Source organism: Protopterus annectens, chromosome 7.part0 (assembly GCF_019279795.1).
Source record: "Protopterus annectens isolate FY-2018-M chromosome 7.part0, PAN1.0, whole genome shotgun sequence".
NCBI lineage: Eukaryota > Metazoa > Chordata > Ceratodontiformes > Protopteridae > Protopterus > Protopterus annectens.
The window spans coordinates 923,739,775-923,758,235 of NC_056739.1; the positions used below are offsets into that span (position 1 = coordinate 923,739,775).

The 18,461-nt window shown below is 42.9% G+C and overlaps 1 protein-coding gene across 3 annotated transcripts in view; it reads right to left on the reverse strand.

Moving 5' to 3' along the window:
* Positions 1-18,461, reverse strand: part of PKM (pyruvate kinase M1/2) — a 73,100-nt gene that overhangs the window by 37,428 nt on the left and 17,211 nt on the right. For all 3 annotated transcript variants that reach the window (XM_044077508.1, XM_044077506.1, XM_044077507.1), the window contains exons 3-7: positions 17,424-17,515; positions 13,490-13,621; positions 7,946-8,132; positions 6,940-7,210; positions 131-281 (exon numbers count right to left, since the gene is read on the reverse strand). In XM_044077508.1, the coding sequence (XP_043933443.1) occupies positions 131-281; positions 6,940-7,210; positions 7,946-8,132; positions 13,490-13,621; positions 17,424-17,515 (833 nt within the window). The remainder of the gene's footprint in view (positions 1-130; positions 282-6,939; positions 7,211-7,945; positions 8,133-13,489; positions 13,622-17,423; positions 17,516-18,461) is intronic.

The following is an 18,461-nucleotide window of genomic DNA, read 5'->3' on the forward strand; positions in this document are numbered from 1 at the left end:
ATGGCCCAATATCAAATTGGACAGACTGGTCACAGCTGTAACAGAATTCTTTAAGACACAAGACCAGCAGAAGTGCAATGCTGAACTGTACACAATGCCCCTGCCAAGTCAAACTTGTTTCAAGTTGTACCTGAGTAGCACAGATTACGGGCTTGCCAGCACGGTTGCATTGTCCATGCATCATCTTCTGGGCAAGGAAAACTTTCTCTGCTGGTATTTCTATACCCAAGTCACCACGAGCAACCATGATACCATCACTTGCTTCAAGAATCTCAGCAAACCTTAAAAAAAAAGCCTTGTTAAGACTATGCATCTTTCTACAGAAAAGCAAAGTTAAACTATAGAACAAAATTAGTTTTGCATTTTAATAGTTATGCAGTGCAGTATTACAGAATAAAGCTAAAACAGAATACAAGCATGTCAGTTCACTACCACAACTCCTGGATATGGCCTACATACCAAGTCACTAGGATGCTCTTCAAGCAGCAAGGTCTAGTTTGATAAAGGAGAGGCATGGTCTATCCAAGCCCAGCATACTACATAACAGCACCCCTCCAAAGTATGACTCTTGGTAGAGCTGTTAAGATAATTGTTCAGGGTTTCAAAAGTCCTTCGTTCTATGCAAGTAGAAATAGAAAACTCTGCACACTAGGTAGAATGGATAGGTTTGTTCAGTGTGGAACAGCATAGTCGGATACATACATATTTATACATTAAAACACACCCTCCAACAGGCCAAGCAGTCCTCTTTACATGAGCAAGCTTAGAAAAATTAGCTCAAAAAAATTTAAACAGTTAAAGATGGTCAAACAAACCTGCTAGGGAAAGCTGGGATAGGCCTTGAGATGTATACCAAATCAAAGGTAGCGAGCACAAAACTGCTTAAGGTTAACCAACCCAAATGGGAGAAAATAGCAATTGCGAAAAACAATTGTAAAGAATTCACTTAGCCAGAGCCAGTGTGACTCACCTGATCTTTAGTGGGAAGCTAGAAAAGTTTCCTAGAGCATCATGGGATAGGTCAGCCACAAGCTAGTTCAAGACAGAGCTTTTGTACAAGGTAGTTGTAACAGAATGAATTAAAACTTCAGCAGCTTAAATTTATATTAAACAGCCTCCTTAGCATTCACTGCAGGAGGCAAACTGTAGCAGCCATGGCTGCTGCTTGAAGCAACCCATCTGGAGATGGCAGAGATTCCTACCCCTCAATTCCTTTTGCAAACTAGGTATATAGTTGTGCAAGAACTACTTACCATAGCAATTTGTTCTCTGCTACAATAAAGCTAGGTAATGTGATGCATCCACCTAATGGGATACTATGTCTGGCCAGTATGCTACAGCTCAGGCATCCCTTGTGCCCCATACATCCAACCTTTGCCTCTGGCAGGAGGACTTCATACTGGTACACTGACCTAGGAGGTGCCTAGATATAACCTGATGCAAGGTTAAGGGATATTCAGGATAAAAGGCAACTGTAGGGCTCCACCTCTGCTAGAGATGGAGGGAACACTTAATGCAGTACATGCAATTATGCAAGTTCAAACTACTACACCATCAGTTGCAATAATGCCAAGCCATAATGGGAGAACACAAACGATAGGACTGTAGTCCAGTGTAACTGGTAGAGGCCACAAGTTCTACAGCTCTTCAGGATGAGTAAGTGACTCATGAATAGCAAGACATACCTGGAATTTGTTAAGATACTGGAAGGTCCTGCACAAACAAGGGCATTTCACCTTTGAGGATTAGCAACTTATGCAGGTGGACACTTCTCTGAACCAGTCACAAGTTTGTCCTAAAGGAAGCTGTCAAACACTAGGGGATTGAAGCTTGCAACTAAAGCTAAAGAAACTCAGTCCCTCAACCTACACCAATACAGCAACACACCTACATTTGGAGGCTCTCAAAAAACTCCAAAGCAGGAATGTATGCAACCTCACCCCCAACACAACCCAAAATGACAATGACAACCCACAAACTGCCACTCAACCACAGCCCATAAGGCATAATGTACCAAACTAAACAGCACACCGATGTTCCAGGCTAAACAATGAGAAAGTTAGTTGGCTGCCTGTCTGGTGCCAGGATTCACCAGAATGTATGCACTCACTCAAGTACAAATACAACTCATTGTCTGTTGGAATGACCCGAGATGGACCTCCCTGAACTACATGAAGAGCTCTCCAATCTTTTAGCCCAGGTGGGTTGTGACCCTAGCCAAGTAGTATCCTGCCATCACCCAGGATACCACAGGAAGATAAAATTGGCTAAGCTTCTGGTGTTATTCTAAGGGGATCCAGGAGGTTTGCCTTGGATGAAATCAGACCATGGTGCTTTGCAGAGATGGCCTGCACCAGTCACCCTTGGGATTCTGGATACTGGCCAAGGCTCTTGCCACCCCATAGTGCCTTTAGGAACTTTAGGTTCAAGACAAATTCACCACCATAACTGGTACAAGCAAGCAAAATGGGTAATGCTACTCAATGCTGAAAGTCTACACATCAAAATGTAGACACTCCTTAATGGTGAAGGACATCTGTGCAGTGAGACCTGGTTCAAGGCTCCAGAGAGCACCCCTGCATTACCAGGATACAATTTATACCACATCTTGTCAGCCAAAACATTAAAGGTGGAGGTGTCCTTGGAGGATAGCCACACCTCCAGGCTAGTTCTCAGCATAATGCACCTGAGATTATCCAAGTAACTCTGGGCAAGACTGCAATCCAAACAGTAACTTGCTACAGCTCCCCCACCATGCCCAAGGATTCCCACTCATTTGAGGTACAACCCAGCACCCTAAACCTGGGCAATTTCAACTACCCCATTAACTGGAAAGCTACTAGTGTACCAACTTTTGCTCATTCTGAATTCAAATTCAGAATTGGAACTGGATCATATCCACACCCCCACCAGGGGCAGCAATCTTAGACCTGGTCATTACTGCACTGTCTGCAGAGGTAAGCTTAGCACTGGTCCGATCACGAGCTAAACTTAAAACCTTCCCCACCCCCCCAAAATCAGGGAAACCACTAAAGATTTCTCCAAAGCCAACTTAACTTGAAGTGGCAAAACACCCATGCAGACAGATTAGGTATGACTGTTCAATCCCACACAAATAAAACCTTATAAGCACTAAGGATAGCACATTACATGCACTCAAGCAACAGAGCCAAGATGCTATCTTCCAAGTAAGCCAATCTGGTGGTCCCCTGCCATAAAACTCAAGAAAAAAAGAAAAAAAAAAACAAAATCCCATGACTATGAACTCCCTGGTCAGCCTCAGTAAGAAGCAGAGATCCATCAAAATCCCCCAAAGCTAGTTACGAAAATAAAATTGCCACTGATGCTAAAGACAACCACAAAGCATTCTATAGCCCATGTCAAGAATCTCAATGGCAACATTCAGATCTGCTCCGAGTTGAAACACAATGGCACTACACAGTACCAACTGATTGCCAACATCCTGGCAGATTACCCTCAAAGGGCCCATCTCTACACCAGAAGTTCCTGTAATCACATGAACTGGCACCCCACCCAAGCACCATGTTAAATCATAACCTCATCTCAGGCTTTGTGCCCACTGAATGGTGCACAGCAACTGTTATCCACTCCACAAAGGGAAGCCACCATGGACCCCAGGAACTACCACCCCCATTAGCCTAATAAGCTAGGTCTGCAAGGCCATAGAATTTATAAACAAAGACATTGGTAAACCGCTAAACTCTGGACCCCACCTAGTTCAGGTTTGTAAGAGGCAGACCATGTCTCCTAAACCTGAAATCAAAGCTGTAGATGAGGTTTCACAGCCCATCTAGACTGTGCCAAGGCTTCTGACACCATCCCACTTCGGAAAGTAGCAAACTCCAAAATCAGACTTCAGACAAGTGGAGTACCACAGGGTTCAGTCCTGGTCATGTACTTTTCTGAAGTAGGCCAGCAGAGGTATTTGGCTAATGAAGTTTGCAGATTGCTGCAAACTAGGAGCCATAAAGACCCCTAACTGTGGACATCCTACAAAAGGGCCTCACTGAGAGATGCCTGGTGTCAAAGCCATGGCCTCAAGCTAAATGCCAAAAGTGCACAGTGAACCTCTTTGTACTGTACCCATGAGCTACCACAGGTGGTATTCACTGCCACAGTAGTTGGGAAAACATAGCACACAGGTTTTATCAGGAGAAAAACAATGTTCCTCTACTTTAGACCCATTAGAGTAAAATTCCCTTTTGGCATTTCCAGTTGTAGATGTCTTGTACAACTGGAAAGTCCACAGAAATGCCTCAGGATTACCAGCCTTAGCTGCCCTACACAAACATATCAAAAAACTCCAGCTTTACTCTTGTTGCACAACCTACTCAAGAGGCGATCTCTGCCCAACATACAAAGCTATGCCAAACCCAGAGCTGTTAGACATGCTCCACTTAAATCCAAGCTCCACTTCCCAATCCCTCCAAGCTGCACACTAGGGACCTTTACTGCACCAAAACAAAAGCATTGGAAACACCCATTTTAAGACATTGCCTTCAACTATTTCATGTCAAGGTTAATGCACAGGGCATGTAAAGTGCTTGAAGGGAGGGAAATAGATTAGCACTTCCTCCAGTATGTCTGTTCCTTCCTTGGAAGGAAAGTATTTCCTAATCCCCCCACCCCGAGAGAGAATATACATGCATTTAGCTTTCGACTTAGAAGTGGGAAGTTTTGAAATTTTGGCAAGGGAATTTAAAAACCCTGGATAAATTTACATCTTTAAGAATCTGACTGCACTGGACTTTGTAAGGATGCTTGGCAAAAGCCTCTGCTCATACTAGTAACAGCTGAAAAGTATACCCCTAGTTAACTCTCAAAGGGGTGCCCTTCCTGGGGGGGGGGTAGAAATACTCCTCCAGATTCATGTCCAGGGTTGGAAATGAGAATCCAAATACAGATTCTGGCTTTGAATTTTCAGATGAAGTTGCCTTTACTGAAGGAGTGCAAGAGAACTACAGATAAGGTGAACATTAAAGGATTTTACATTCCTCACCCTGGCATTCGGGTCTGGTGGCCAGACAGCTATGATTAAGGATGGGGTTAGTTTAATTGCAAGCTGGTTTAGCTTTGAATGGCACTCAAGTTTGAGATGTGCTGGCAGATTGTAAGGTGGCCCAGAGGAATTGTGAAATGAAAGTTGGGTATGTTGAATCAAAGGGCTGGGCATAGCGTGCAGTGTTGTCCTGTAGGTTTAGGGGAATGCTATGAAATAAAGGGCCTCCTTGACATTCCTGCATTGTGCACATCTCATAATTGGCTTCTATATGAGAAAGGTAAATGGCAGCAAACAGCTGTGGCCATTTAATCCATCAGAGGCTGGAGTTTTACTATGCAGCTTGTAGTAACCAACTTAAGGCATGCAACAGATACATTTGTCAACTGTGCCAGGGAATGATAATGTTCCCATCTGGTTTTTGGATATGGCTCAAAGGTAGATATGGATTGGATTAAATCAATTATGAACATTTTTAAAACCTCTAAATGATCAGCTGGCATAAATGGCAAGGTAAGGTACTGGTTCACTAAACTTAAAAGCAGGTAGAGTTGTACCAATCTTGGTCTGTAGGGATTGTGACCAGAGGCATTTGCCTCATGTTAATGGTGAGGCAGAGGATAGGACAATACCAATCTTGTTCTTTTAAAGGAAAGGACAAGTACAACTTTGGCTTTCTGGGCTGATTTGGGTGCTCGTGTATTCCACCTGTTAGCATATTGTAGCATATTGCCCTTATGCTGTGGAGGCAGGCATCTTTCAGACACAAGGTGACCATAGAAGAGTTAGGCTCAACTGCTGCAGTGCTTAGAAAACAGGAGGCTCCATTTTAGACCATGCAGGAAATAAGCTCTTCTTGCTACTGAATTAAGACAAGAATTTAGTTTTCTTAGATATTCCAAGGATAGAGCCCTTAAAAATCCTAGTCTGAACCTAGGCATATCAGGCGATTTAAGACCCAGGCCATGTTTTTGGAAGGCATGGGTCTGACGTGGAGGAGGGCTCAGATGTTCCCTCGTCTCAGAAGTACCACCCCAAGTTTCATCCTTGGGAAGGTAAAACTCTAGGCAGCACAGATGACTAGTTTTTTTACCCAATAATTTTCCTCAAGGACTTCCTGAACATCCAAAAAACCACCTCTTTTCTAGAAGTTTTTCTTGTAAGCTGTGCACACGTTTGTACAGGCCTCTACTTGCAGAGACATGGCTATCCTTTATCCACATTTATGGGCTTGGGTGAGAGAAATGTATAGGAGAATGTTGCTCCATGAGCATAAGGGACAAGTAAAATAGCAGCACATTTTTTGAATTCCGCAGGGGGAACCTGGCAGGACTGCAATCTACTGTGCTAGAACAGGTATGACCACAAAGGGATAAAGTTTGATCCAGTTACCCTTCCAAAAGGTTTAAAAAAAAAAAAGAATAAATATTTTATTGACCAATGGTTAGATTTGTTTTATTGGCTTATTGAAGAAAATCTGTGGTGGGAAGGAAAGATTGTACTCTAAAGGCTTGCATAGCTGAAGCAGAGAATTTTAATATTTTGATTCACTTGGCCTAATGTGTTTGCTGTGTTGGCACTATATTCACTGTAGAGCCATACAAGATAGCCAACGCTTGCAAAGTTTAAAGAAACTACAGCTCTGGATGGACCACCCTTACACCATAGGCACTTCCCAGCCAAGAGAAGGCAAATTCTGGGTTAATTCAGTCTGAAGTAGTCCCCACACAGTTATAGGGCAACAGATTAGTGATGTATGAACTCAGCGAGTGGCTCATCTGTACAAGGTGTAGAAAGTACACACAATTCACACCACTCATGCAGCAGTCCAACTATGGCAAGAAAAGTTTGAGGGACCATGCCATTTGCTTGCCCAGACCGCAAACTCCCTACATAACAGGAACTCTAGGATTACTCACCTGCGCACACCCTCATGGTTTTCAATCTTGCTGATTATTTTTATGTTCTTTCCTTTCTCACCAAGAACTTTCCTCACAGCATGAACATCTGCAGCTTTGCGAATAAAGGAAGCAAACACCATATCAACATCTTGTTCCACACCAAACTGTAGATCCTGGATGTCCTTCTCAGAGACTGCTGGGAGATCAACTGCAGCACCTGGCAAGTTAACACCCTTCTTACTGCCCAGAGAACCTCCGTTTTCCACTTCTGTGACACAGTAATCAGCACCTGTGAAAATAAGCCAAGTTTGTCAACTTAAGGCAGCTTAATGTTAGTGCTGAAGTACCACCTCTTGCCAGCAAATCTTAGCTGTGGCAAGGACTGAGACAAACCAAGCAGACATGGTAAATACTTGTGCAGAAGTTAGGACAAAACCTAGCTACCAGTGGTACAGCAGCAATAAGATGCCAGTGGCCAGCTCCATCTTAATGGCAAGAGACGCATGGAATGGTCACTAAAATGCAGGGATATTTAAAGTAGAGCCAGTACATGCAACTTTTGCTAAACAGTAAAGCATAAAACTAGTGTCCATTTTAGAGGATTTATTCTAGCCTGGTTTCATCATGTAGGTTATAGCTTATGACAAAACCATGGAACATTCAGGAATATTTCTCCTCACTTCAATGATTATGGAGTTGTGTATTGCTCTTGTGCTTAAGAGTTCATATTACAAATTTTAGAGTCAAATTGGATTCCATGCAAGTGGTCAGCTGACAAGCTTAAGCTACAAATCAATTTTAATACCAGCTTTGTTTGGATTTAAAGGGGTTTTGCAATTACTGCTAGTGTAGCAAGGAGTGTTTTTCCAAATGTTAAATAAATTCAGATTCACTGTTAAAACATTGAATGTCTGGTTATCAAATGTTGTGGGGAAAAGCTAAGGAAGCCAAAACATTCAGTGGTGGCATGAACAGCCTGTTCTATGACTTCTTACTTTGATAAAGCAAATTAGACATTACTAACCTTTTTCTTTCACTACTAGTGAAATCAGGCCATCATCCACATAAATCTTGCTACCAGCATCCACAACTTTGGTCAAGTTCTTGTAGTCAACCCACAAGGTGTTCTCATCACAGGAATCTTTAAACTTGTCGTCCAGAGTAACCTTCAATGTAGCACCCTTCTTGAGTTCCACCTCTGCTGTACCACTCTGGGGAGAAAGTTGAAGGTTATAGCAGTACTCGAAATGAACAGTGGCCCACATTGAGACTAGAGTAGATTCCATTATGCAATAAGCCAGAGTATTTCAGCTTGAGGCAATTGTGAAAATTTAGTAATTAGTGCAATTACATCTTTCCAAACCAAGCTGGTGCCATTAGTGCTATTTTGGGACACAAGGGGGCAGTCTGAGAACCAAACTTCTGAATACATGCCACAAGTAGTTACATTACAACAGTATCAACATTTACAGTTCTGGCTAGCTAACCAGCTTCATGGATCTTTGCTGCAGTTAAGTGTCCTTTGTTCAAGTTTAGGAATTATCCCCTACACAGTCCTAGTCTGCCTTGCGTCCAAAAAAGGTGGGTATGCATGCCGTTAGCTTTGCCTGCCCCAAGCTAGGATTTACTTAGTGCCCGATAAAGGTGAAAATGAACACACCTGACTGGCCTTTCAGCCATTAGCCCACTAGTTGGTCAGTTTATCCATGGCAAAGGACAAAGTGAAAGGACCAAGCTGGACCTCCCCAGTCCTGGGCTCCACAGCTCTGAAGTGCTAGTAAAGCGACTGGAGCCTCTTTGGGTTGGAGGCCTTGTGAAGTTGCTACCTTTGAGTTTACTGCAGCAAACAAACTATTCCAACTCTGGATATCTAGCCTGCAAGAGTGAACTGGCAGCTTCCAGATCACTAGCTACAGCCATATGGCCCTTGCTAGTACTGCTGCTTGAGCAAGGGTGGTCCTCCTGCAAGGAGGTCTAGGTCAGGGTGCAGTACAAAGGATTTCCAGGGGGTACAAGAGGTGGATGCCTCAAAGTTGTGCAACTTGCAGGACAAGGTTTGACAAGTAAGATAGATCAAGGAGCCCTACCATGTTTAATGCCCATCAGTTGTGCATCCTTGTAATGTGCCCCTGACACTTGCAAAAATGTCAGAGGAGACAGCCAACCCAGGTGTTATGCAGTTTCTTGCACCTCTTCCGAGTACACCTGCCCTCCAAGCCCACTCCAAGTAATCTGCAAGAGCCGTGGGTTGGGAAGGCCTACTTTGGTCATAGATGGGAGTAGTCCCATGATGGAACACATTCCACTGCAACAGCTGCATCACTGTTCATATTTTAGCATGTAATGCAAGCTGTGAGCAATAGAACCCTCATGTCTGCATGCCACCCTTGATTGGTATTCATGACAGTTACCAACTCCCCTTATTTAGGAGGGGTTCCAAGTTAGGCCTGGACAGTTAAAGGCAATTTCTACAGGTATTTGAGAAGATTGGATTCTGCCTCCTCCCAACACAATGTGTTCAGAACCCATCTGTCCATGTTACACACCCACAGGTAGGTACTAGGCTCTGCCCAAGGGCCTATGCAAGCCTAGCCAACAAGGTTCCCTGGCTTATACCACCCAAGTCATTTACCTGTGCCACTTCAGACAGAAGTGATCCCTGGGGTGCATTTCCCATCCACTCAAGATTTGAGTGCTAATGAAAAACTTTCATTGACAGATGGGTAAGCTTGCTCAACTTGCATTACATCTATCCATTACCCATTGTAATGTAGTAGTCACTGGCAGGCACATGCAACCCAGCGAGTCCATGACATTTTGAAAGGAGATTTCAAAATAAGCCAATTGCAAGAACTTGTGTAATGGCAGATCAGGAAAAACAAGCAAGGGCACAGTGAAGCGGTCAGCTTAGATGGTGGTTATACTCCGCTAGGAAACTTCTTCCAGGCTTACAAATAGGTCCATAGTGCAAAAGCAGTTTAATGCGGCTTGGAAAATGGCAACTTATGGAGCCACACATGCTACAGTGCTATGCCAGTGGCACCCACAGTAGGAATTGCAGCATTAGATGACTGCAGTCTTCTGACTTGAGAAGCAACTTATTCTACAGCAGCAAGCCTGTTATGCCAAGCTCTCTACAAAATAAAGAGGCTCACGTGGAGAGGTGCAAGCTACATCTGATGTCCTGGAGCCCAGTAACACTTTTGCAGCTGCAAAACCTGAATTAGCCTCATACATACAGAAAAGCCCTTGTACAGGTCAGCCATCAACACATGCTCCATCTATACAAGAGGTCAGGGCCCTCACCATGCAACAGCCCCAAGTCCTACTACCGGAAGATGCTTTAAGCTGCCAGAGCATTCTGCTCACCGACTGCAAGTACATTCAATTGTTCCTGCTCTGCAAGTAACAGTAATGAAGTGGTGTTTTACAAAGCAATGTTGAGACCAGCTTTAGGACAGTTGCTACTTTTGCAAAAGCAAATTTGTTAAGGCACGTTAAATGCTACAATCCTTACTGTTAAGAGTTAACCGGTCAGGATTCACTGCAAGTACCAAAAACTAAAGCACTTCAGCTAGAAAAGCAGACCTTTTCTTTCTGAAAAAACTGGTGCAGTACCACTGATGCAAAACTCTAACCTTTACTTAAAAACATGGGAAGGCACACATTTCATTCCTTCAATTTTATTTTACATTTAACTGGGAAAGTCTGACTGGACGCAGGTCCATTTTCAGCAGAGGCACAGGGAGAAGAGCTCCAAGCAAAGAATTAGATAAACATGGAAATATACATTATAGGATACATATGAGGACTACAATTGTGTAGATAGCTCCCAAGCACAAATAGATACAAAATTTTATATGAATAGATTTTTTTTAATGTAGGTAAAGGATATAACTTTAGGTAGCAGCCATTCGATACCAAATCAAATTCTAGCATTTCTAACAGGACATTAGGGAGCAGCCATTTGATCCCTAGTAGACTAGCACCAGTGCAGTGAAATGACCTAGCCTGGGAAGCCGCATGTGCAATGCCAGTTATAGAATTTAGTGGGTTTGGAGAATATTTTTAAATTTGGAAAGTGGCTTGGGAGAGTTCCAGGTTCTGGTGCAGGCAAAGATTTACCTGTAACATTTGTGGTTCTGATGAGTAGATCCTGGTGGTGGTGTAGGGATGAATTAGTGCTGGGTTTTCAGGGGAAATAGAGTTAATGCACAATGGAGTTTTTTTAGGAGTAGTTTAGGAAGTGGAGTCAATTTAGTAGCTTCAAATAAAGTATAGCATTAAACGTCCTAGTGGAAGTAACACTGCTAAAGTAGCAGTAGTTACACCGGTTATACAAGTTACAGCAGCCACTGTACAAAGTGTCAGGGCATCTTCCATGCAAAGGCGATTGCCAGCTAGAAACAGAATTTGGTCACCAAGCCTGTGGCTTAATGCCAGGGAAGCTACAGCCCCAACATGAATGTTGGCACTACTACACCTCCACTTCAAAATATCCTGCATTTATCTACCCAGATGGTAAATTACTGCCTTTTACTGCAATGCACACAATCGCCATTTGACAAAATCCCAATTCTAGGAGTTGCCCACTACAACAGTGGTGATCATTTGAACAGCTGCCAACTCGATTCTCCCAGTGGAATTGAGATCTAATGGGTGGGGCCTTAGCATTTTTTTTTATTTACAATCCCTGTAAGCATGTACTGCCACCAGTAAGTTCATAGATGCTTTCTAGGCCAAGCAGTTCAGCACCACTTGTTCATATAAAAAATTATCTACCTTGTACAGTTTTGGAATTTTAAAGTAGGTACAATCCCAACTACTGAAACGAAGTGTCATTAGGCCAACATGAGAACTGTTGCTTACATGGCTCAGTGCTGCAGTAGCTTTAGTAGCATTTAGACTGAGATGTGCCCCTAGAAAAGGGGCTGCATTTGTGAGGCTATATGCAGAGGACAAAACTACAGATTCACCAATTAAGCCAAGGCCATGGAATAACCACTTAGTGGCAGCAAGTTACTATTAAAACCACTTTGTACCCTTACCTTCGCAAAGTGAGCTACCTTTGGAAAGTTGGAGTTCCTGAAGGATTGTCTGAAGGACAGGAACAGTTTGGCTCAAAGAAAACTCTACCTAGTTTCCTACCTGTGGAATGGATAATTGACAGAGCAGTTGCTTTCCATGAAAGTCAGCAATACAAAGACAATAATTTCACGATTTAAATGATGATGGTTTTTTTTTTTTTTTTTTTGAATTTCCCCTTTAGCAATACAGGGGAATAGACTTCTTGCTTACCTGATGGTTCTCATGTAAAGATGCTACAATTCCATCATTCAGGAAGCTAGCTGTAGTACTTTATGGCCATTTTCAGGAAAGGGGAACCACTACTGCATGGAAAGGAGTCATCTTGTCTTAAGGACCCTAGATACATTAGTGGAAAAGAGTCGGGCACATTCCTGTACAAAGCCAAAAACAAAAGTTCCAATGGAGCTGCTTGGTCCTGCTTAGGTCTTCCCCAAGTTTGCTCTGATGGTGTACAGATACCTTTAGAAAGCCTGCAGTGAAAAACTGCCCCAGTCTAGGTCTTTTCTGTAAAGGGCAGATCCCAGCAGATTTAATACTGGTGATAACTCCAAGCCAAGTGCCATGTGCTTTTACCATATCTTCAGAGACCATGCACTTTATTCCACAGTTCTTCCAAAGCATGGTCAGATCAGATAGCAGACTAGAGCCAGAAGAGGTAGAGTCTCCCAAAAAAATTTACACTGAAACTAGAAATTTCAGAAGATACTGGGACCATGGATAAAGAGACTCCTAGAAACAATGAGACAGAACCTGCAGAAATCTGGTCTGGAATAGCAGTCAGTGGAAATTCCCTCCAGTACAGCTTACTCCCAGTGGGTGTGGCTTAAGCCTTTAGAAAACAGTTTATCACCTTACAGTTCTAGAAAATACTCATTGAGAGGTCAAATATCAATACACTTGTTTGCCATCACATGCTTAGACAAAATATCCTGGCACCTTGTATGCAACATGGTTTGGAAATTTATGCAAATATGAACAATCAGTATTTGGCACCAAGAGGAGCAGTAGGAGTTAAACTGCAGAAGACACCTGGAGCAGCACTGTGTTGCAGGTACCAGATGAGATTCCTGGCAATTCAGTCTTGTTAGAGGGATTCCCCTCTTAATCTCCCCGCCACTGCTTGCCAGCAACTTAACTTTATAGAAAGCTAAAGGGACCAAGTTGCCCTTGCAAACTTTTCCTTGAAGCAGCTTACCTAACTTTTGGAAAGTTAATGCAACCAAACCTTAGCTCCAATTTCAAATTGGAGGCAGCCACTTTGAAAACATTCCTCACTCAAGAATAATCTCAACAGCAAGCTTGTAGTTCTTGCAGAATTCACTTCTTAATCAGCTTCACCATCCTAAATTCCGTATCAATTCTCTTAACAGCTACCCAGACATTTGGGAGTGGAGGAACATTATGCAAAACTGTATGCTAAAGCTTACAATTTTAATGAGCAGAGCTGGCAAGAAAAAGCCACAAACAATGCAACACTTACTCCCTTGATTAGTCCTGTACGAATCTCTGGTCCCTTTGTGTCAAGTGCCACAGCTACTGGTCTGTAAAATATTGGGTCTGCAGCAAAACTCTCAGTAGCTTCACGTACATTTTTGATGGTCTCTTCATGATACTAGGAGAGAAGAAAATTCATTTAGGATACTAGGAGAAAATTTAGGATTCCATTCCTTAATTTGCAACAAGTTCACCCACTTAAAACAGTCTTGCAAGTCTTGGGGGCACTTCACAAGATGCAAGTTCTGCTTGGCTTGTACCCTGGCATTCCTTAACTTACCTTTCAACAATGCTAGCTTAAACATTTCACACGTATACATTTGCACGTTTTACAGAAAAATGCAAAGCCTATGAAGCAGCATGCTTTAAGTGGATTGTTAAACTTCCTAGCTCTGAAGAAACAATGCTAGCTTAAAACATTTCCTCTGCATACATCATTTTACAGAAAAAAAAAAAAAAGCCTATGAAGCAGCATGCTTTAAGCAGCAAAGCACCCATGCAAGCAGCTTAGCTGCATGAAATTATCAATGCTTTAATTCAGTAGGCCTCCCTAAATTCCTGTAGTTTATAAAGACTAATGAAAATGGGACAGTCCAGTCTTTAGTCATACAAGCCTTTAACCCTCTGAAGAGGCATCCTCAAAGTTTGTATACAGCTTTCCTACACCTCCTAATCAAGCCTCCCTAATCTAACTTTCACCCATTCCCAAGCAACCTCTATTAGTACAGTTAATTGCTCACCTGGGTTTTAACATTCTAGACTAACCCAAGATAGGAGTTAGTGCCACCCCCACAGCCAACTTAAACAATGCCTCCACTCCCAAATCAGAGTTAAGCTACTACCAAGGTAATAGCCTATACTAGGCAGCATGTATGCTGCAGAGGGATTCTACCAGTAGTCAAGGTCAGTGTCTACAGGCAGTAGCACAAAACTAATCCAAGTCTTCCAACAGGTTAGTTTACAGCTACTCACTGCAGTTGCATATCCAAATGCTACAGCTAGTCAATGGTCTAGACAGCTCAGCAGTGCACAAAGTGCTTTAATCACAGGATTTAGAACAAGCCCAAACTAAAGGGTAGCTTTCCAGAGTCAGTTGCCCTTGCCAATTCCCCAAAATTAAGCCTTGCAGGGCAAAGTGTGCCCAATAGCAACATTCAGCAACCGTTACAATTTAGAGATAACATTTAACCCCAAAATGGTTTGGAAGGGCTACCACGTTGCATGAAGTCATGGCCTGCACTCAATGGCATTTGAGCAGACAAGCCTGTCAAACTGCAAATTTGACTACCAGTTTAGTGGGCAGGCACAGCCACTTGGGAATGTGCAAGCCAGGTCATCTAGTGCTTGGTCACCCTTCCTCCCCTACTCTTGCTTAAACAAAGCTGGATTCTGGAGAATTGCCCCAAACCCACTCATCCAAGCATATAATTTCACAAGAGTTCAGGCACAAGTTCAGCCTTTAGGAAGTTAAGCTACAACAGCACCAATTTGTCCCAGCCATTTCTCCTATTTTGTCATGCAGTTAGGGTTTGGCAGTTTCTTCAGAAGTACATTTTGCATACCTACTAGTGTTAGGTCAGCACAATTCTCATGGGTGGCAATGGGCTTAATCCGATTGTACTGCCAAGGTAGTCAAACTTGCACTCAGTACTGAGAGATTACTTTCCAGTAACAGATTTACTGCTGACTGAGCTTGGTGAGGGCAAGTTGTCAAGTTGCCATTTCAGCACTCTTACAAGCCAAGCTATTCCAATCTTCATAAATTGGAGCCAATCTTCATCTTTAGCATTGGCTGCGATTCTGAATGCCCTTTTGCCTTTGAAGTGCCCCCTCCATATGCAATATCTTATACTAGTCAGGCTGCAGCCAAAAAGGTCCATGTCCTGGCAATTCTAACCAGAAACAAGATCAAAAACTAACATTTGGGCCAGGGGAATTGTTCAAAGTTTTCCCCAGGGGTGGAACTGAAGCAGATCTTTACACTGAAGTGCAGCATCAAAAGGATTGAGACCCCACCAAAACATTCACCATTATGAAATCTGCTTTGAACTTGCCCCATTTGATAGCAACTTTACTAAGAACCTGGGTAACAGCTGTTCAACAGTTTGACAAAGTGCCTTATCAGACCACTTTTCCAAGCTGCTGCATTCAAACAGGCTGGCATAAAGGGGTGTGAAATATCTACCTAAACCATTCAAACAAGGGACTCAATTGGAGTAGCTGGAAAAGTGAGATTAGTTTCTAAAATTCAGGAGCAAGACACTACAGTCAGTATTGATTAGCTTAAGCAATCTGAACAAGGCAAGTAGCCAAACAAGTCTGCTTGCAGTTTCACAATTTCAACTCAACCGAATCATATTTCCAGATGGAATAGAGAACTTTTCCCTAGAGAAACATCCCAAACTCAAAAGGTTTTAGATGTCCCACCCAGGCATGTGAGGAAAATAGATCTGGCCAATCCCTGGTCCCTAGGGCAACAAGACTAAAGCCAGTGAATAGTCCCATTACTGGCCACTGGTCAAGCCAAGGGTTCCATCCATTACAGCTGGACAAGTACTGAAGCCATATCCCAGAGGAAGAGCTCCTAAAATCCAGATGAAAGGAGGTAGTCAAAATGTGCACACCAATCACCTTTACTATGTACCAAATCAATGTTGCTAAAGGCCAGTCTTAAATGCCATACCCAAATAAAAAGGTTGATAAAATGCTAGTGCTCAAGGATGGAAAGTACTGAAAAAGGTGACAGTGGAGAATAGGCTGGGCAGACACAAGTACCCCCCCCCCCACAAAGTGAGTCATTTAGGGTGGGGAGAGTGCCTGACAGTTTTATCCTGCCCAGGATATAACCCCCCACATTTGCCAATCTTACCTTGTTAAGTGCCTTATGATCTTCAAACACCAGCCATGACCATTTCAGAAAGTGTTGAGAGTTTGAATCTTTGGTAGTCAACCCTTTCCAGTTTATGGCCCATAAGCTGGTTACACTTATCACCTTGTAGGTGAACAAAGTGCAGCATTGAGACCACACCAGCTGCAATACCTCACATGCAGTCCTGATGCTGTATCAGTTGCTTTGCACTCTTGAGGCAGGTTTGAGGAGCATGCCATAGTCCTATTGCTTGTAGTATAAAGTGGGCAGAGATCAGATTCTGGCCATAACCTTCCCAGTTTAGGCTCAGTTCTGCAATTCATCCATATGACATGGTAAAAAGCTCAGCTGCCATGTAGCAAGACAACTGAGTGCAGATTTTCAAAAACTATTTGCTTAACTTAAGCACCCTGAATGCTGTGGTGAAGTACATGTAACAGCTTCAAACTAAGGATGCTCAAAGCCTACTAGATGGCGATACTAGTTCTTGCCAAGAACAGACTGCAACATTCCCAATGATCACAAGTAAAAAAGGTTACTCAGAGCAGGACAAATTAAACAGGGGTAGTCCTAGGGTACAAAACTGGTTCCCTACGGTGCTGCCACCCCCAAACAGCTAGCAATAGGTACAAGAGTTTAGTTAGAAAGGGTCAAACTATGCTGAACTCTGTACTTCAGCATTTAAAGCTATGTAGTATGCCAGACAAGTTAAAGTTATCAGCTGTGCAGGCAAACTGACTGTCATCCACCTTTACCTGGACAGCTTCAGGCACAAGCTTCCTTCAATACACAGCAATTTAATTCAAATACATACCCACTAGCAGAAACTGGTCTCCCATTTCCATTTCTCTTTGCAGGGAATGGCAAAGTATCCCCTTTACAAAAATGTGATTAGTTTCTTTTTGGTGGTCAAAGCCCATGGAAAGCCACCATAAGTAGTAAAATAAACAGACTGAAAATGAGCTGTGATCCAAGGTTGGAAAGACTATGTTTATATACATGCGAACCTCAGTTTAGTTGCTAAACATTTTGAACTACAGAAGGCACTTACCTCATGTGTTCCATGGGAAAAGTTTAGGCGAGCAACATTCATTCCAGACTTTATCATTTCCTTCAGTGTTTCTACTGATCTGGAAGCTGGCCCTGCAAGCAAACAAACCTTTTAGATTCCTGCCAAGTAACCTGCCAAACAGTTGTAATATATACACAATAAATAGTGCATAAAATCTGTACAGATGTTCTTGTACTGTCCACCCACTGACTGCTGTGGGAATAGAACTTAAAATTAACAGCCTGAGCCAGTTTAGGTGGGAGTGCCAATATCTTTACCTGCATCACAGCTAGCTTTCCTTTAGAAAGCCAAGATCTTGGGCTGAAATATGGTTTTGGAGTATATCTAGTATGCACTGAGAAGTGATCCAAGGACTAAAGCCTTGCAGTGAAAGTGTTGCTTACTGCCATGATCCATTAAAACTGTTTTTGCTAGAAAAAAGCATTCCCCATATTACACAAGTACCATGCCATTTGCTCAACTGCAACCATAATTGTAACCTGCAGACCCCCTCCCCTCAAAGTGGAATATGAAACTGCATCCAACATCCCACAGAGAGGAGAAAGTCCACCCACAGAGAGGAGAAAGTCCACCCACAGAGAGGAGAAAGTCCACCCACTTTGGAAACACTTTACCCAATCTCAGCTTCCTGGAAAAGCACTGCCCTGTAGTGAGCAAGACAATGGCCTAATCGTAAAAATTAAGACACCACTCGAATTCTGCAAATGGCAGATCTAAATGAATGCCAAGTTGCCAATTACAGAAGCGTACAAGCAATAAAGGGCCCAGATGAACCAGCTGACTGATGTTAACTGGTCATCTAAACTCTGGCTGGGCCACAGACCTATACATTTTTGAATGCTGCTCCAGCTAGAAGTTAAAGGGATAGGAGAACAGGTAACATGACAAAGTTGCCTTTTGTCTAGTCTTGCATAAACCTACTTATACTGGAGGGGGGGGTTGCAACTGCACTTTGAGCAGTCTAGTTACATGGACAGTAAAAGTTTAGACCTCTTTGCAGAGGTAACCAAGCACAAC